This window comes from Podarcis bocagei, assembly GCF_964188305.1.
Source record: "Podarcis bocagei genome assembly, chromosome: 14".
In the NCBI taxonomy this organism is placed as follows: Eukaryota; Metazoa; Chordata; class Lepidosauria; order Squamata; family Lacertidae; genus Podarcis; species Podarcis bocagei.
In genome coordinates this window covers 33,848,430-33,868,718 of record NC_138139.1, presented here as the reverse complement: position 1 = coordinate 33,868,718, position 20,289 = coordinate 33,848,430, and the positions used below count along the sequence as shown (strand labels likewise).

The window sequence follows — 20,289 nt, the reverse complement described above, 5'->3', positions numbered from 1 at the left end:
AGTCCAGCCCTGTCTCTTCAAATCTGCAACTGTCAGTTTGTCCATTATTGCCAGTTCAGCGCTTTTACATGAGCAGGCAGTGGCTCATGAACATTCTGACCGAAATGATATTTGCGGGCATTTATTTATTTTATTGCCTTTATAGCCCACTGTTTTCCTCCAAAGAGCTCAAGGTGGCGTACGCGGTTCTCTCCATCCTCATTTCATCCCCACAACAACCCTGTGAGGTAGGTTAGGCTGAGAGGCAGCGACTGGGCCAAGGCCACCCAGTGAACTTCATGGCGCCGAGTGAGGATTTGAACCCTGGTCTTTCCCAGGCCCTGACATTTTAACCACTAAGCCATACTGGCTTTCATTAATTAGTAAGATAGAAACTGGAGATCTTAATCCCTTCTCTATCTCATATCTAGTGAGGATGAAGTTTAACGGTTTGCCAGGAGTTAGGATTTGCTTTGGGAGCTGGAAGTCCGGTTGAGAATGTTGGTTTCTCTTTCCCTCACTGAGCAGCAGCTGCAAGTCATGGGACTATGTTTTCATTCCACAGTTCAGTTACTGTTGGATTCCCACGGGAAAGGGAGACTGGATGTGACGTTCACTGGTTTCCTGTTTCTTTGTTCTATCATTTCTTTGTTGGGAGTTTCTCTCCCAACAAAAGCTCATCAGTTTCCTGGGGCTTTGCTATCACCTGAATGCATTGGACTCCTACACCCATAGATGAGCTTTAATCAGGCTCCTCTGTGGGAATTATAGCTTGGATTCCCCAACCTTGTATGAATCCCATAGCACCAGTTGTGGCTGAAAAGTGTTTGGAAATTCATCCCTGCCCTCCAAACACACAAGCACACACAATCTGGAGCTTACATGACCCAGATCCAGTCCCAAATTGGTTCAGGGGCTGGAGCGAATGTTTCATTAGTATTTTTTTTAAAGTCTAATTAACTACCGGTATGTAGCTGAGAGAGTAAAGAAGGGGAGGCTGCATCCCCATGTCCTCACTGAAGAGAGCAGGACTGAAGCTGCTTCTGCACATTTGGGATAGCTCAGTCAGTCGAGCAAGAGACTCGTAATCTCAAGGTCAGGGGTTCGAGCCCCACGTTCAGCAAAAATATTCCTTCATTTCAGGAGGCTGGACTAGACGACCCTCAGGGTCCCTTACAATTCTATTATTCTATGCTCCATCTTCTTCTCACCTCACACCCAAGACCCTGCCCCTTGACAGCCTTGGATTACTCTGAGCAGCCTGACCTGACCTGAAGCTGTCTTGACCCAACTCGACAAAAGTCCCATTCTGCCTGAATCAAGCTGATTTGGTTTGTGCTTTGTCCAAATCCTAACCCTAACCCTAACCCCAATAATAGGTTGCATTCAGCTAAGTTCTACTTAGAATAAGCCCATTAACAGATCTAAGTCATCCATGTCCATATATTTTAATGAGTCTCTTCTGTGTATGACTCAATATGATCCATCTCAATTACTATTATTTGAATAGAAAGATAATGCACCTCAACAGAGTGAGGAACAAGATATTTAATGCACTGCGACACCACTTTAAGCAGTTACAGCTTCCTCCCTCCCAAAAAATGGGATCTGTAGTTAAAGGCTGCTGAGAGTGGTTAGGAGACCTCTGCTCCCCTCTCACAATTCCCAGGGTTTTGTGAGAAGAGGGAGTGACTGCTGAACCACTCTGGAAATTGTAGCTCTTGGAGGGGAATAGCGGGTGTCCTAAGAACTCCAAGCACCCTTAACAAACTACATTTCCCAGAATTCATTAGGGGAAGCCATGGCTGTTTAAAGGCGTATCAAAGTGTTTTAAATGTTTCCTGTGAATGTGGCCAAGGTGACTGGTATTCCTGCTCAGTCAGCTGTCAAGGTGCTAAAACTGTTGATGGGCAACTTCAAGCCCTCCCCACTCCTCCAGCTTCAGGGTGCTTGCTTCTTATAGTTCTTAACCTTAAAATCAGATTTGTGCTGCATCTGCACTATACATTAAAGACTGCATTGTATACTGTTTTATACGTATAGGGGAGGAATAGCCTTGTGATGAGAGAGCCCTTCAAAGGATTCCTTCAAATAGAGGACGGTCCTCTGTAAAGGACAGCAAGGCAACCCTACATACAAAACATGATTTTCCATAACTTCCAACATTTCTCCGATGAAAATAGGGACGTCCTAAGGGAAAGCAGGACATTCCAGGATCAAATCAGAAACTGGGACAGCTTCTGTAAATCCAGAACTGTCCCTGAAAAATAGGGACACTTGGCGGGTCTGGATTTTCTTGCAGTGAAAAGAGTTGCAAATAGAGAAGATCTTCACAGCCCTTTGGGTCCCTTCTAGATCTACAGTTCTATGCTTCTATATAACTGAGCACTGAGCTGACTGTGGTCCTGGTAGATTTCAGCAGCTTCCATTGCACAGAATCTGAATTGGTCAACAGCTTTTCCACTGGGGGGGATATCTCTTGGGGGGGATGGGGACTTCGAAAGTAAGCCATTTGTGTGTCAGGGCCATAAAAAGTTAACTTCAAAACTGTAAAACCAATCAAGTGACACATTTACACCTCTGTAGGGTGGCGCTGTGGGTTAAACCACAGAGCCTAGGACTTGCCGATCAGAAGGTCGGTGGTTCAAATCCCCACGATGGGGTGAGCTCCCGTTGCTCGGTCCCTGCTCCTGCCAACCTAGCAGTTCGAAAGCACGTCAAAGTGCAAGTAAATAAATAGGTACTGCTCCAGCGGGAAGGTAAACAGCGTTTCTGTGCACTGCTCTGGTTCGCCAGAAGCGGCTTAGTCATGCTGTACGCTGGGTCCCTCGGCCAATAAAGTGAGATGAGTGCTGCAACCCCAGAGTCGGCCACGACTGGACCTAATGGTCAGGGGTCCCTTTACCTAAGTTGTATCATGAGATGTCATTAAAAAAGAAAACCCGTTCTCCACTGGGTGTTCTGTTTCGAAGTTTTGAGGAGCCCTGGCCACTCTTTAAGCTAAAGAAGATGCTTTCTACACGAGTGAACTTTGAAATGGAATTTGCCCAGGAGGGTGGAAGTGCAAGCGGGTCAGGTCTTGGACTTGTGCCTGTGTTGATCTAATAATAGTGAACACCTTTCCGTGTTGTGGTTCTTCTGTTTAAAGAAAGCCTTGAGCAAATGCTCCGGGGATTATCTTCAATTACCTTCCATGTCAAGCATGAACCCAAATAGCTGGCATGGGATGAATGAGCCACATCCCAGCCCTCCCAGCAAACTCGTTCCCCGACATTCCTTAATTGGATGTTTGCAACAAGCCAAGTGTATGGCGGAGGCTGGAGCACTTGGCTAACCTGGGGGGGTAATTAAATGCTACCTGCCTACCTACCTGCCAACAGTCCCTTCCTGTCATTTTAAACTGGGATAAGCCATCTGTCAGCATCCTCATCTCTACAAGGGCAACACCATGCTCTTTCCCTTCCGTGGGACAACGACAGCATCCAACCTGAGGATAAAGTGATTGGAAATTTTGGGAGGGGAAACCAGTCATCTCATCTTGTTCACAGTCTACTGAGGTATGGAATTTCCTTGGTAGTTAAGTTTGCTGTTCCATTGAGTTGCTGGGGAAATGAAACAGAAGGTGCAGCAATGAAAGCAATAGTTAACTATGTTTTACGCTGAGTAGACCCACTGAAATGAATGGAGCAAAGCTAACCTTGTCCATTCATTTCAGTGGGTCTACTCTGAATAGGACTAGCATTGGAGACAATCCCCCCAAGGTGTGAGGTTTGTCAAAATTGATACAACACATCAACAGATCGGCCACTTGGCAGAGATTCCTAAGCAAAACATAGATGAGTCTCTTCTAAATGCTGGATGACGGTAAATGTTAATTCTTTATATCTGTGTATATTAGGGCTGTGTTTTGTTTATTTTAATATATTTATATTTAATCAGAAAAGCCTGCAATAAGCCATAGTTTGCAGTTTCATCCAAACTGGGAAACTATGGTCAACAGATCTAGAACAAGTCAGGATATTAAACCAACTTCAGTTTGTGGCTTTACATCCTGGCTTGTTCCAAAGCTGGCAATCTTAGTTTCCCAGTCTGGGTGAAATGGGGAAAACTGTGTTTAACTGGCAGCTTCCTGGCTTCTTTGCTCCTGCCACATAGGGTGTATGCGTGAGAAAATCTTTCATTCAGATCTTGGCTGAATAATGTACTGTGGTGAAACTCCAGGTGGTTCACACTGGAATTCCCAAGAGGAGGTCTTGGGCTACAACTCCCATGAGCATTGGCCATACTGGGAGGAGAGGGACACAGGGTTCCCCATCCTTGGTTCATGGCGTGTGGGCAGCACACAGCAGCAGCAGTACAGGACTTTGCTAGGATGGGATTTTATTCCCAAGCTATGTTTGGATGACCATATCTCAGTTTATTCAGCCAAGATATGTACAAGACTTTTCTATGCCTGCCTGCAGTCCCTGTGCACCTACCTTTCAAAGAACCAAGAAAGTTGTCAATTAAACACAGTTTCCCCCGTTTTGCCCAAATGGGGAAACTTTGGTTAAGAGCTTCAGAACTAGTCAGGATGTTGAAGCCAACAGTTGAAGTTGGTTTAATAGCCTGACTTGGAACAAGTAACCAGAATTTCCCAGTTTGGATGAAACTGGAAACTATGATTTATTAAAGGCTTTCCTGATTAAATTGTGGCTCACACAAAGAGAGAAGAGTCTGCCTGTGCAGGGAAAAGGTTCATTCATATCTTGCAAAGCTGAGACATGGTGATTCAACCAGCTCCATAATGGCTTAATTTAGGGTTGCCATACGTCTGGAATTTCGTGGACATAGCCGGCCATTGTCCATCAGAAACAGTGTCTGGGCAGAAATATTGGGGAGGGGGGGGATTTTCACTTTTTGAAATATGGCAACCCTAGCTTAATTTGTCATGAAGACTTAAGCTTAAGTCTTTCTTTTAAAAAAAAGAAAAAGTTACCAGCTTTACCAGCTTGTAAAGTCAAATTTGAAAAGACTTAAAACTGGAACGGATGGTGGAAGATTAATGGGAATTCTTAAACTTGGCTTTTAACTTCTGATATGAATCTATGGTGCAGCCACACTTGGAATAACGATGGACAGTGCTGGATGCCTCACCTCAAAAGTGGTGTTGTAGTGTTTAGAGCTACAAACTTTTCATGCTGGTGACACCTTTTAGACATGCATCATTTTGTGACACAGTAATTCAATTTTACTAGCAAACCAGAGGTTAAATTAACCTCTTTCCAGCCCCAGGAGGAGCACAGGGAACATTTGCGCAACACACCTACACACAGCAGCCAACACATTCATGTGTCAAGACACACAGTTTGGAAAGGTCTGAGTTGGGGTATGGACTAGGCCTGGGAGACCAGGATTCAAATCATCACTCGGCCCCATGAAGCTCAGTGGGTGACCTAGGGCTAGTCAGTGCCTCTCAGCCTAACTTACCTCACAGGACTGTGGGGATTAAATGAGGAGGGGGAGAACCATGAAGCGCTTTGAGCTCCTTGGAGAAAAATAGATGGAAAAGGTTCCAAAAAAGCAACCAAATTTATCAAGGGGTTGGAGCAACTTCCCTATGAAGAAAGTTGGACAGCGTTTGGGGCTTTTCAGTTTGGAAAAAAGGCAGGAAAGAAGGACATGAAGAAAGGTGTATCAAATCTGAGAAATTCAACATAGAAATATTTTTCTCCATCTGGAAACAGTAGAAACTGGTAGTCATCCAATAGAGAGAGAGGAGAAGTGAAAGGGTACCCTGATTGGTGGGTTGGAGGTAAGACTATTGGAGAACTCCATGAGAAGCAGAAAGAGGAGTAGAATTGCTACAGGTTCCATGTTTGGAGGTCAGGAATGGAAATCATGCAAGCAAATACAAGTGGTATTTGCTACTGCTGCTTTTTTAAGTCCACAAATGTTATGTAAATAATTGTGTGCCGTTGTCTGCATTGACAATACATTCCTCTGAAATGCATTGAAATTGATTACACAATTATTAATTATGCCAGCTTTGGCCATAGCGAATTGTGAGGCTAGCAGACTGCTTTTAGCGGAAACAAACCGCAGTGAAACGGAAGCAGTGCTGATAGCGGAGAACACTCAATGGGATGAGAATAGCTGCTACTCCTCACATCCCTAGTTTCAGGAATGAATTGACACAAGCTGCCTTCTGCAGAGTCATGTCTTGGTCCATCCAGCTCAGCATTGTCCACCCTAACTGAAAATGACTCTCCAAGACCTCCCACAGAGGTTTCACCCCATCTCTTTGCTGCTCGAGGTTCCTTAACTGGAGAAGACAGGACAGAACAAGGTTCATACCTGTGCAAAGCACATGCCCCTCCATTAAGGCCTCATCTGAGCTTTACATTCAAAGCATAATTATACCACTTTAAACTATCATGGCTTCCTCAAAGAATCTTGGGAACTGTAGTTTGCTTAGGATGCTGAAAGTTGCTAGGGGACTCCTGTTCCCTTCAGGCAGCTAGCTCCATTTCCCAGAGTTCCCTGGGAAGATGGATTGATTGCTAAACCATTCTGGGAACTGAAGCTCTGGGGAGATGGGCATCAACACCTTTCAGCGCTTACAGTGCCCAATATAATTGGGCGGAAGTCGTGACGGTTCAAAGTGGTATGATATTGCTTTTAATGCATAGTGCATATGGGGCCTGAGTGATGTTCTCCTCCCACTGGAGGAGGAGAGGTATCTGTAATGACAGGCAAGTCTATTTCTGGCTTCATTGCACATAGTGATCTCATGGGGCAATATAATAATAAATAATAAAATTTTATTTATATCCCGCCCTCCCCAGCTGAAGCTGGGTTCAGAGCCTCTTGCCTCTCTGCCCTGCCCCTCCCTTTTCATCTGGGCAGGTAGCCCTAGGCCAGGCTTCCTCAACCTCAGCCCTCCAGATGTTTTGAGACTACAATTCCCATCATCCCTGACCACTGGTCCTGCTAGCTAGGGATGATGGGAGTTGTAGGCCAAAAACATCTGGAGGGCCGAGGTTGAGGAAGCCTGCCCCAGGCCATTGGGGACCAGTGCCTTGGCTTGTTTCCTCACAGGGGCAGGGGGAAAGGCATGTGAACCAGTGCTGCATGCATTTGCTCTGCGTTGAGGTTATGTAGAATTATTTCCCCCTGTATTAATGATTATGATGGTGCCTTTGAAGACCAGTTCCTGGGAATCCCAAGTGGGAGAGCTACCGTTTCACACATGTCCTGCCTGTTGGCTTTGCTTTAGGGTCATCTGGTTGGCCATGGGGGGGGGGCAGGATTCCAGACTGGATAGGCTTGCTCCAACAAGGCTCTTCTTATGCCCATAGTGGCTGTATAGAAAGAACCTTCAGGATCAGAGGTGGTATACCTCTAAATACTGCTTGCTGTGAACCATAAGTGGGGGAAATGCTCCTCCTTCTTGCTGTTGTACTTCCCAGAGCCATCCAGTTGGTCATTTTGGAAAAAGCATGCTGGGTTAGATAAGCCTCTAGCTAGCCTGATCTAGAGGGACGTGGGCGCCGCTATGGGTTAAACCACAGAGCCTAGGGCTTGCCGATCAGAAGGTTGGGGGTTCGAATCCCTGCAACAGGGTGAGCTCCCGTTGCTCGGTCCCAGCTCCTGCAAACCTAGCAGTTCAAAAGTATGTCAAAGTGCAAGTAGATAAATAGGTACCACTCCAGCGGGAAGGTAAACGGCGTTTCCGTGTGCTGCTCTGGTTCGCCAGAAGCGGCTTAGTCATGCTGGCCACATGACCCGGAAGCTGCACACCGGCTCCCTTGGACAATAAAGTGAGATGAGCGCCGCAACCCCAGAGTCGGCCACAACTGGACCTAATGGTCAGGGGCCCCTTTACCTTTACCTTTAGCCTGATCTAGCTGGAGGGATTTTTCTTAAATGAATAATTACTCACTAATTTCTCTTTAAGTGGGCTGTCTTCAGACTGTCAGCATTTCTTTGAGTGGAATTCAAGCATGTCCGGGAAAATTTAGGTTTTGCTAAATTTGTTGCGTATTTGGCAGATTACTTGCACTGCGGAAAGCATGCTGGGGAGACCACACGTTCAGGAAACAACAAAGAAACACAAAAATAACTTTTGCTTGGCTTTAATTACAAAAACAAAAACTCCTCTTACATTAAATTACATTACATCTATAAGTATGAACCATCCATCAACCCATTCACCAGGGTACTGAGAGAGGTACACGCTGCTCTTTACGTACTGTAAACAATTGCTGACACAGCTTAATTAACACAACTTAACAGCACCTGCTATACTGCTTTACAGCTGTAAAACTAGGTCATAATTTTTGCTCTGGCCTTTAAAGAGATACACATCTTGTGAAACAATAATGAACCTTAGTATTTTTCAACAAATGTATGCATCCTGCCATGTCCTAGCACAACAAATCTACACTTAAAAATAAACAGATTTTTTTTGGTTAAGAAAGTGACAGGGAAATGTATTGAAAAAATGAATAAGATGAAGACTTGCATAAACAGCCTGAGAGGAACTTGGGGCGATCGCCTATAACCACCCCACAAACAAATCAGAATGAATGTTCAATAATGCCTTGCCTTCTGCAACATATGATTGCCTTAATCACAGCACATTAGTGGTTCTGTGATTCTTCCTCACTGTTCCTGCATTATTGCCATCTAAAAGGCCCTTGCCCACCCCACAAATATTTGTGGTTTGAAAAGCTACAGGAATTTAGCAGGACACGCATCTTTTGCAAACAAAGTACTGTGGGAGCCCCAAAACTTTTGTAGGTACAAATGGTATTGAATGCATGATCTTGTGCAACCACCATGATAACATCATGAGCATAAACCTTGCCGAATGTGCAATAAAAAGGATGTTGGGAGAGGCTCGTAATCTAAACTGTATTTTAATACTTTGTTGGAAGCTGCCCAGAGTGGCTGGGGAAACCCAGCCAGGTGGGCGGGGTATAAATAAATAAATAAATAAATTATTTATTTATTTTTTATTATTATTATTATTATTATTATTATTATTATTATTATTATTATTATTATTATTATTTACTCCATGTAAGCCTTGGGCAAGCCAATATTGGCAAACGATCAATATATAAGTCCTATGGAGAATCCCCAGTTACGTAAAAGCAAGCTACAGTCATACCTTGGAAGTCAAACAGAATCTGTTCCAGACATGTGTTCAACTTCCAAAGTGTTCAAAAACCAAAGCACAGCTTCTGCAGTTCCTGCAGCCAATCAGAAGCTGTGGAAACCCCATAAGATGTTCGGCTTCCAAAAGAACATTCAAAAACTGGAACAGTCACTTCCAGGTTTCAGTGTTCGAGAACTAGGCTGTCTCTATATGTGGGGCACTCAGGTCCTGCCTGTGGGGTTCCTGATGGGATGTTGTTTGACCACTGTGAGAACAGGGCATACTGGACTAGATGGGCCACTGACCTGATCCAGCAGAGCTCTTTGTAATGTTCTTACATTCAGCTTTAGATTCATCAACCTACATACCGAGGAAGGGCTGCAGCAAAATGACAGAGCATCTGCTTTGCATGAAGAATGTCTCAGGCTTAACCTTTCACTGCACATTTCTTAAACCTTTACCATATATTTGCACTGTGGTAGTGCTCCTGTTGTGACTCACCTTGGATCATGCCATGGCCGGTGATGCTGAAGACCAGTGATGCTGACAATACTGAGCTAGATGGACCACTGGATGTAGCTGCGGCAGAGCATCTGCTCTGCATATAGAAGGTCCCTTCTTCCATCCTAGGACCTTCCCTGGTATTGACGATCTCCATCGTCAAGTTGCTTCATAAGCATGCATAGATTAACTTAGAGATTGCTGACATTAAGAAACAATTGCATCACACACAGGTGATTTAGCTTGGGTGCAAGGCTACATAGTGCGTTCAGGACAGATGCAAGGTCCAAACCACAGGCTTCTTGAGCTGCAGCTTGTTCTCAGTTGCATCAGCACTGCAAATGAGTTGGATCGTCCAACAACCATGTCATTAGGATGCCACAAGAGTCTTTGATTTTTTGCTACATTGTATGTTGGTGTAGGAGGTGGGAGGAAGAGAGAGCATTTCCTTACTGGCAAGCCTGCTTTTTGTATAACGATCCCCTGCTCTGGAACAGATAATGGTGGGGTACCTGGAAATTTTAAAGGGAAGCGGGTGGCACTGTGGGTTAAACTACAGAGCCTAGGACTTGCTGATCAGAAGGTCGGTGGTTCGAATCCCCGTGACAGGGTGAGCTCTCGTTGCTCGGTCCCTGCTCCTGCCAACCTAGCAGTTCAAAAGCACATCAAACTGCAAGAAGATAAATAGGTACCACTCCAACGGGAGGGTAAACGGCGTTTCCGTGCGCTGCTCTGGTTCGCCAGAAGCGGCTTAGTCATTCTGGCCACATGACTCGGAAGCTGTACGCTGGCTCCCTCGGCCAATAAAGCTAGATGAGCACCGCAACCCCAGAGTCGGCCATGACTGGACCCAGTGGTCAGGGGTCCCTTTACCTTTTTACCTGGAAATTGTGAAAGTCAGATGCCTGAAGCTGCACACCCTAGACCAGCCACTAGTCCTGCTTGCTATAAATGATGGGAGTTGTAGTTCAAAAACATCTGGGGACCCAAGCACTGGCTGCTCTAGGGGAGGGATAGAAAACTTGCGGCTATCCAGATGTTGGACTCCAACTCCCATCAGACTCCAGATGGAAATCTTGGAGAGAGCCACTGCCAGTCACTGTAGCTAGACGAACCAATGGTCACATTTGGTACAAAGCAACTTCCTATGTGTCACTTCAGAAATACTTTATGGAACCACCACAATAGTTTCAAAGATGTTCACATTGGCTAATCTGACATTGGTGATGTCCTGATTTTGCACCTGATCTCCTTGGTAGAAACCTATGTGTATGATGCCTCTCTCTCTAATTCAGTGAAACATTAGCTTCCACCCCTTACCTTGCCTTTGCTGTATCACGTGCAGACAAACCACCAGAAATGGAGCAACAAAAAAAGACCGTCTCGATCCCCATGATACCCCTGGCACAGCAGCCGGAACCATTTGCACCAGGATATTCATCACCATACCCACAACAGTCATCATATAATCCGGAACCTTACGCCCAGGAACCTTACGCCCAGGAACCCTATGCACCAGATCCATTCTGGCCAGAACCTTCTACTTCATCAGGTAGGCAAGTGGCAAATGTTATAGGATGCACAGAAACACACTCACAAGTGGGCAGCTTTAGTCCAAACTAAATTAGGAAGGTTGGCCACTTGCCAGCCCCACGTTCAATACCGCTAACAGAAGCTATGACCCACACTTTATCCCAGGTACTAGGATGGGTTACTCCCTTGTACGCCTCCTTCTGGCAACTCCTGCAGCCAAGCTGGCACCAAACGTATTGCTGCGCTTTCCTATGGACCACATCAGCGAGGCTGAGCAGGGGAGGTGACTTCACTGAAGGTGCATTCCATTGTCTCTTGAAACAGATGCCAACAACAACAGATGGGTTATATTGCAATTATTTAGCAGGGCTCTTCGTACGTTCTCAGCTGAAGCTGCCTGGGAAATCCTATGCAACTAAAGGTTCTCCTGCTTGTTTTTTCTTTATATTTTGGTGCAGGTGGCTATGGCTATGGAAAAAGCGGCGATGGCTACGACTGTCCATCTCCACCACCATATTCATGTCAAGATGTCCCTTGTGATCAAGTAGGACCAAGTATGTGTTAGAAACCTATACAGATCGGATTACTGCGATGTGCTGTGTGTGGTGATTTCCATGGGCTTGATCCGGAAACTGCAGTTAGTGCAAAATGCTGCAGCACAGTTGCTGACCAGATCAAGACCCCATCAGAATATAACACTCCTGGCTCAGTCATCTGCACTGGCTGCCAATTTTTTACTGAGCCAGATTCAAGGTGTTAGTATCTTTTTTTAAAAAAAAAACACACCTGTAACTGCTTGAGATCAGTTAACTTGAAGGCTCACCTTGTACCATATATGCCCACTCAACCATTATAACCTGTGGAGCTGGGATTTCCTTTTAAAGCATCACTTGTAGGAAATTGAGCTTTGGCAGCTGGAACTCTCTGCCCATTGGCATCAGGCAGGTACCATCACTGTCCTCTTTTCAGTAACAGCTTAAAACCTGGGTAGGCAAACCTACCCAGACCGGTGTGTTGACATTTATATTGTTGTTTTAATGACCTTCTGCCCAGAGATGAGTAACTGCTGGTCTGTGGGCAATACAGGGCTCCACACCCACCCCACAGCTTCTTTCCCTTGCCAAAGCCTCTACCCAGCACCATGTTTAGACTTGAAAACATCCACATCATATGGGTGCCAATAGGAGGGTTTTTTGAAGTTATTATTTTTCTCCAAGCAAATCAAGGTAGCATAAACTGTCCCCCAATCGTCCTCGTTATATCCTCACACCCACCCAATGAAGTAGGTTTGGCTGAGAGACAGTAACTGGCCCAGTGAGCTTGATGTGAAGGAAAGAATTAAACCCTTCTAGCCCAACAACTCCAAGTGGCTGCTATATCACAAACGCTGTGGGGAGGTATTCTCGATGGATGGGCTGCAGCTGGGAAGTGATAGTGGAACAAAGGTAAATGCTCAGACAGAACAATTTTGTTTTTGCAACTCCTAGTTGAAATGGACTCTGGTCCTCCAGTGGTGGTTGCGGGAATCTTCTCGAGCAAGCCAGCGTCCACCATCTGCCCTTGCTGCCGCCAGATCATTACGACGGAGGTCGTCTATCGTGTGGGAACTCTGACATACATAGCTTGCAGTGCTGTGTGTGTGATGGGGTGAGTGCTTTTTCTATACAAAGAGATGTACGAACACAGAATGTAATTCCACAATTAAAGCCAGTGCTAGATAAAATGTGAATGTCCTCTTGCCCTGCAGAGAAGCTTGCCTGGTGCCAGCAAATAGGGGTGGGCATGGGCAAACAACTGCAACGCACTGGGAGTCCTTGGTTGTCCTCCTGGAAAGACCCTGCTCTTTTGACACTAGGCACGGTCTGGGAATGCAGATACATACTTATCCCATTGAAAGCAGGGAAGAGGCCATCCCTCATGGTCCAAATGGATGGATGCTCTTGAATGCTAAAGAATACACTCCACATTTGGCATTTGGCAGTATTTGGGAAAACATAAGTAATCTTGCTTGAATTTGAAGCTTTGTGAGATTTCATTCCTTGCAAAATGCATGCACACGCAACACACACAGAAGAGTGCCTCCTCCTTCAGAGGCAAGGCAGCTATCAAAAAGGGGAGATGAAAGTTTCTGTCTCTGTATAAGACAGCATCCTAACTTCCTAAAGGGAAGGACTACAGGTAAAGCACCTGCTTTGCATGCAGAAGATTTTAGGTTCAATCCCAAGCATCTCCCAAGTAGCACCACCTGAAATTCTGGAAAGCCACTGCCAGTTAGTGTAGACAATATTAACATAGATTGACCAATGGTTTGACTCAGAAGGCTGCTTCCTCTGTTCTTAAGAGGGCCTTTTCAGATCCTAGTGAGTCTTGCCTGGCATCCACCTAGTTATCTTGTAAGCACCAAACACCTTTTCATTTGCCCAGTCATTTAAAGAGCATTCTATCGCTGAGATTTTCTCTCTTGTGTTTTATTAGTGTTATTGGGGCTATATTTTTAAAATTGTCAAACTATTGCAAACTGTCCTGAAATCAAATTTTTGATGAAGGGATAAAAACAAACCTCTTTAAAACTTTCTGCCCTCTCCCCCAGAGGCTGCATGGGCTGCTGCCTCATACCTTTCATGACGAATTGCTGCAAGGACGTAGACCATTACTGCCCTAAATGCAGGTACCACATCTACCGATACAAGAGACTATAGATGCCTGGAAGAAAAGCCATTTGAGGCCAACTCGCAGGAAATCAAGCTGGAAGAGAATCTCCTTTCCTTCGGTGAATTCATGCATTGACTCTTGGGACTGTTGCGGGTGCAGAATTGCTCAGCAATTTCCCACTCCTGCCAGCTTTTCAGTAAAGCTTGCCTGGAATGTGGTTGCTGCAGTCTCCTTGCCCCTGCTGACCCCAGAAGGATGAAGCAGGAAGAGGCTGTTGGTAGGTTGGTCAACAGCTTGTGTGCGGAACCTCTTGGCTTTTTGCCTGGGCTTTGGCATCCCTTGATTTCATACTTGCCTCGCATCCTTGTTAGCCTTATTCCCTGAACCAATCACAGCCATTCTTAGCCTGTGGCCTGGTTGATCATGCACAAACTCCCAAATCAGAAATTGCACCTTTTGCACCCGTTTCCCCAAAGCTCCTTTTAGAACACACCTATTTCTGTGAGTAGAAGTTGTTTTGCAGCCATCCAGGTTCCTCCATCTGCCCCTTGAGACTCTCCCCAGACCACACCTCTCACCAGCATTGCTTCATTCCTCTTTTTTTTCCCCTGGCTGGAATATGTCCTTGAAATCCTATATTTATTTATTTGCCTGAATGGATCAGAGAGGGGTGTGGGTTTATAAAAATTAGACTACTGTACAAAGGTTACACTTGTTGATCTGCCAGTTTTGCCTCTGGTCCTAGCCACTGCTGCCATGTGACCCTTACGAGGTTGTCTCAGAAGGAATGTGGCCCTTCGGCTGAAAAGGGTCTGAGCTTAGCAAATCACTTTTCTTTCATTCTCTCCCAGACTGTTTGCATATTGGAAATGGATGGTGAAAAGTTTTTGGAAGTTTACAACAAGTTGTGACTATTTATAGAGCTCCTTACTTTGATGTACACCAAAGCTTTAGACCTTTGTGTAATTTATGCAGGAGAAATATTACATTGTTTAGAAAAAAGAGAAATGTTTCTGGATCACCTTTTGTACCTCCGTGGCACTTCATTTTCCTGTGTGCAGCCTTGTACTTTGCATTATTCAGAAATTCTAAGAAACCATTAAAAAAAATTGATATGTTGTTAAAATCAGTGGTGGTAATGGATCTTTCCTCTGTAGCTCAAACCTGACTCAGACAAAGCAGCTTTGTCTTAATGCCTCACCCTTTCTGAAATATAGGGATTGCTATGCAGGACCTGCTCTGCTGGTCTGTTGTGCAGATTACTGATACCATTCATGACATGCCCTGAAAAAGCCTAAAACGATGTACAACTGCAAAGTTAGAAGCAGCAGAAATTAACTTTGCATAAATCTGAACTTGCTGACATTATTAACTATACAATACTTCCCAACAAAACTGTGTGAAAAATTTATAGCAACAGCACTTGTTTTGACATGCAAAATAAAGTATGTTGCTGTTGTTGTTAGTCTGGCAGTAGGCAAAACTGGGAATGTTATTTAAAAAAAGGAAATGCAGAACAACCAGCTATCTAGACTTTCCACACCAAATCTCTTTTGAGTATGACACAAGCTCTCCACTGCAAAGCACGGTCTACTACAGAACAACTTGCCCCTACCTGTTCATCTCATATGATAAAAAACAGGAAAATAGTTCAGAGATCTGATTAACAGGGTGTGGGTGTACTTACCTTATTCACAGGGGTACAAACTAGGGCAAGATTCTTGGTCCAAGTGATTGAGTTGGCTACTGTTTGAGCATCAGCTAGCTAATAAATTAGCACGCCGAAACCATCAACTCCTGTACCTTTGAGACATCAAATCCCACCAATTTCCTGCTGAACGTCATTGAACAAGAGAGTGTGCACCATCTAGTGGCAATGCCACAGGCTTCAGGCTTCAATACACCTCATCAAGGAGAGCTTGGCTGTCTGGCTGGTGTACCGACCACCCAGCACATCTGCAGCCACCCTGTCAGACCTGCTGGAGGTGGTGGCGGGCTGGGCCTTGGAGTTCCCAAACCTACTGGTTTTGGGAGACTTCAACGTCCATGCCGATGCCGCTCCCTCCTCACAGGCTCTAGACCTAGTGACTTCCATGGCAACACTAGGGCTCTCCCAGTTTGTTTTGGGCCCCACTCATCAAGCAGGCCACACGCTGGATCTGATCTTTGGGGCTGGCATAGATGTGATCATGCTCCCCGCTGTGAAAGTGCCATGGTCTGATCACTACGCTTTAAAAGCCAAGATTGACTTCCCGCTCCTCCCCGGCTCGGGTGGCGAACCTATTTGGGCTCGTCCGCGAAAACTGATGGATCCTGATAGATTCCGACAAGCCTTGCGGAACCCTGCTCCTCCTGGCGACTCATTAGATGACCTTGTTGAGGACTGGAATAACCGGCTCTTGGCAGCCATTGATGAGATCGCGCCTAAGCGCCCTCTGCGACCCCGTCGAAACCGGGCCCCTTGGTTTACTGAGGAGCTCCGGAAAATGAAGCGGGATCTCAGACGGCTAGAGCGAGTATGGCGACGGATTCGTGACGGAGCCTCAAGAACATCTTATAGGACGCTTATGAAAGCCTATGAGATGGCTATGAAAGCTGCTAAGAAATCTTACTTTGCAGCTTCCATTGCATCCGCTAGCTCTCGCCCGGCACAACTTTTTAGAATAATTAGGTCAATAACGTCCTTAGGAGGACAACCAAATTTAAGCACAAATTCGACCCACAGCTGTGAGGCATTCGCGAGCTTTTTTGCCGAGAAAGTCCTGTTGCTCCGCCGTGACCTCCCTGCCAATTTAGATACAGTGACTGAACTGGAGGCCCCTCGACTGACTTCAGGTCCAGTGTTGGACCATTTCGATCGGATACTCCCTACTGATGTGGATAGATTCCTCCAAGTTGGTAGGCCCACCACCTGCCTCCTTGATCCGTGCCCGTCTTGGCTGATTAGGGAGTGTCCAGATGTTGCGCGGACCCCCCTGGTTGAAATTATCAATTTGTCCCTTGACACGGGGACATTCCCAGGGGAACTGAAGGAAGCAGTGGTGCGTCCACTCCTAAAGAAAACTTCATTAGATCCCTTAGACCTATCCAATTACCGCCCAGTTTCAAATCTTCCATACCTGGGTAAGGTAATTGAGAGAGCGGTTGCTGAACAGCTTGGTAGGTTTCTGGAGGAAACATCGGCATTAGATCCATTTCAGTCCGGTTTCCGTCCTGGTTTTGGGACGGAGACGGCTCTGGTTGCCCTAACAGATGATATCCGTAGACAACTGGATCGAGGCGGGTCAGGACTGCTGATCCTTTTAGATTTGTCAGCAGCTTTTGACATGGTCGATCATGATCTTCTGGACCATCGCCTTGCAGACGTGGGGATACAGGGCATAGCCCGTAACTGGTTGTGCTCTTTTATCTCTGGTCGGGGACAGAGGGTGGCACTAGGGAGGGAAATGTCGTCACGCCACTCCTTGGTGTGTGGAGTGCCGCAGGGCGCAATTCTCTCCCCAATGCTTTTTAACATCTTTATGCGCCCCCTTGCTCAGATTATCCGGAGCTTTGGGCTGGGCTGTCATCAATATGCTGATGACACTCAGCTCTATCTACTGATGGATGGCCACACCAACTCGGCCCCTTACACACTGACCAGATGCTTGGAAGCTGTGGCTGGATGGTTTCGTGGGAGCCGATTGAAACTAAATCCTTCAAAGACAGAGGTCCTATGGCTAGGTCGGGATAGCATGGGGATGAGGGACCAACTCCCTTCTCTTGCGGGGGCCCAATTAGTGCCATTACCTTCCGTTAAGAGTTTGGGTGTAATCCTTGACGCCTCCCTTTCCATGGAGGCGCAAGTCACAGCAACAGCCAAGGCGACATTTTTCCACCTTCGCCGCATCAAGCAGTTGGTCCCTTACCTTTCCCGCCCCGACCTGGCCACAGTGATCCATGCGACAGTCATCTCCAGGCTTGACTACTGTAACTCGCTCTACGCGGGGCTGCCCTTGAAGCTGTCCCAGAAACTCCAGCGGGTACAGAATGCTGCAGCGAGGCTCCTCACAGGGTCTCTGCCATGGGAGCATATTCATCCAGTGCTTTTCAAGCTGCACTGGCTCCCGGTGGAGTACAGGGTCAGATTTAAGGTGCTGCTTTTGACCTTTAAAGCCCTTCACGGCCTAGGACCCTCGTACCTACGGGACCGCCTCGCCTGGTATGCCCCACGGAGAGCCTCAAGGTCCATAAATAACAACACCCTAGTGGTCCCAGGCCCTAAGGAAGTTAGATTGGCTTCAACCAGAGCCAGGGCCTTTTCAGCACTGGCCCCAACTTGGTGGAACGCTCTGTCTCATGAGACCAGGGCCCTGCAGGATCTGATCTCTTTCCGCAGGGCCTGTAAGACAGAGTTGTTCCGCCTGGCCTTTGGATTGGAGCCAATTTGATTCCCTCCGCCCCCTTTTTCTTTTTTCTTTTCCTTCTCCTGCAATGAGGCTCCATTTTAATATTTTAATGTTCCATTATTTTAATGTTGTATTTTATTTTTGTTTTTAAGTTGTAATCACTCATCTTGTTTTTATTATTGCTTGTAAGCCGCTCTGAGCCCGGCCTTGGCTGGGGAGGGCGGGGTATAAATAAAAAATTATTATTATTATTATTATTATTAATTTTAGTACAGTGCATACTGGATTTTTGTAGCACAATTGACAATATGGCAGGCTTAATTTTGAGGAAAAAGCATCACTTAATGGTCAGCTAAAGCCAGTATTTCAGGAATTCTAATAGTAGCCCATCTTGACTGGGATAAATTATTCATGAAATTTCCTAAATTCTAATGTTTTAAAAAATCATTCAGTTTCAGCTGAGATGGCTCAGCTGGTAGAGCACAAGACTCTTAAACTCAGGGTCATGGGTTAGAGCCCCACACTGAGTAAGATATTCCTGTATTGCAGGAGGGTTGGACTAGATTGCCTTCTTGGTTCCTTCCAATTCCGATTCTGTGGTTAACTCAATTATTTTTCTAGTTCATTTGTGTGTGCATGTGTAACTCTTGAGTACGATTCCGAAGATGCCCACTTTTTCTTTTCTTTTTGCTACATTTGTATTTTTGCAGCCATCAGTCTGTTACCAGCAAATAAATTTTAGGTGCTCAAGAGGTGGAACCCTGCAGTTCAGGGTGGGCTAGGGAGAGATGATGTCACAGGCATAGGCAAACTCGGCCCTCCAGATGTTTTGGGACTACAACTCCCATCATCTCTAGCTAACAAGACCTCTGGAGGGCCAAGTTTGCCTATGCCTGGATTATGAGCTGTTCAAAATGGCATCCAACCACGTGTGGTTCTTCAGGACAGATAAAAGAAAGCCCTTCTTCGTGCAGTGCAGTTAAAATATCGAACTCTCTCCCCAAAAAGGCAGTGATGTCCACCAAGCGTGATGACTTTAAAGCAGGCTTCCTCAACCTCAGCCCTCCAGATGTTTTGAGACTACAATTCCCATCATCCCGGACCACTGGTCCTGCTAGCTAGGGATCATGGAGTTGTAGGTCAAAAACATCTGGAGGGCTGAGGTTGAGGAAGCCTGCTTTAAAGGAAGATTGGACAAATTCATGAAATGGAAGGCTACCTACAGCTACTAGTCATGATGGCTATGCTCTGCATCCACAGTCAGAGGTGGTTATGAACATAAGGACAACGTTGCCAGGAGGGCCCAGAACTCTACAAAGCCTCTGTGCTTGAGATGTTTTTGATACCTGGAATATCTTCGTCACAATTAAGCGTCATTTAATGCTTACACAACTTGGTAAAGCTCCAAAATGTTGCTACTTGGAACTCTAACCACAGGGATGGGGAATCTCGGGCCAAACGCAGCCTTCCAAGCTTCTCATGACCCCCCCCCCCCCGGTCACAGACCTCACTAGAGTGGGCTTTGACCTGTGATAATGGCTCTTTATTACTTTGATGGTGGGATGAGATGGAAGAGATTCTTTTTGTGTGTGTGTGTTAGAAACCTCTGGCTTTTGCATGGCTGGAAGGTAGCTTACTGTAAAGGTACCCCTAACCGTTAAGTCCAGCCGCGGACGACTCTGGGGTTGCGGCGCTCATCTCGCTTTACTGATCGAGGGAGCCGGCGTTTGTCCACAGTTTTTTGGGGTCACGTGGCCAGCATGACTAAGCTGCTTCTGGTGAACCACAGCAGTGCACGGAAACAGCGTCTACCTTCCTGCCAGAGTGGTACCTATTTATCTACTTGCACTGCTAGGTTGGGAGGAGCAGGGACCGAGGAACGGGAGCTCACCCCGTCGCGGGGATTCGAACCACCAACCTTCTGATCGGCAAGCCCTAGGCTCTGTACAAAGTTTAAATCAAACCTATTGCTCCATCCGCCACCAGTAAGAGGTGAATGGAAAATAGTTCCCCACCCCCCTGCTCTGCCAAGACCGTTTCAAGACTCTCGCAGCCCAGGGAGTGGTGTCAGTTGAGGCACAGAATGGACAC

General features: G+C 46.1%; 1 protein-coding gene across 2 annotated transcripts; it reads left to right on the top strand.

Moving 5' to 3' along the window:
- The first annotated feature begins 3,352 nt into the window (after positions 1 to 3,352).
- Positions 3,353 to 14,936, top strand: LOC308573363 (lipopolysaccharide-induced tumor necrosis factor-alpha factor homolog). 2 transcript variants are annotated; one of them, XM_081170230.1, is made up of 5 exons: positions 3,353 to 3,536; positions 10,971 to 11,177; positions 11,617 to 11,712; positions 12,646 to 12,805; positions 13,749 to 14,936. In XM_081170230.1, exons 2-5 carry the CDS (start codon positions 10,985 to 10,987, stop codon positions 13,855 to 13,857), a joined length of 558 nt encoding a protein of 185 aa, XP_081026356.1. In that variant the 5' UTR covers positions 3,353 to 3,536; positions 10,971 to 10,984; the 3' UTR covers positions 13,858 to 14,936. The 2 variants fall into 2 exon arrangements, with proteins under 2 accessions (XP_081026356.1, XP_081026355.1); XM_081170229.1 differs by lacking the exon at positions 3,353 to 3,536 and adding an exon at positions 3,708 to 3,843.
- Positions 14,937 to 20,289: the final 5,353 nt, after the last annotated feature.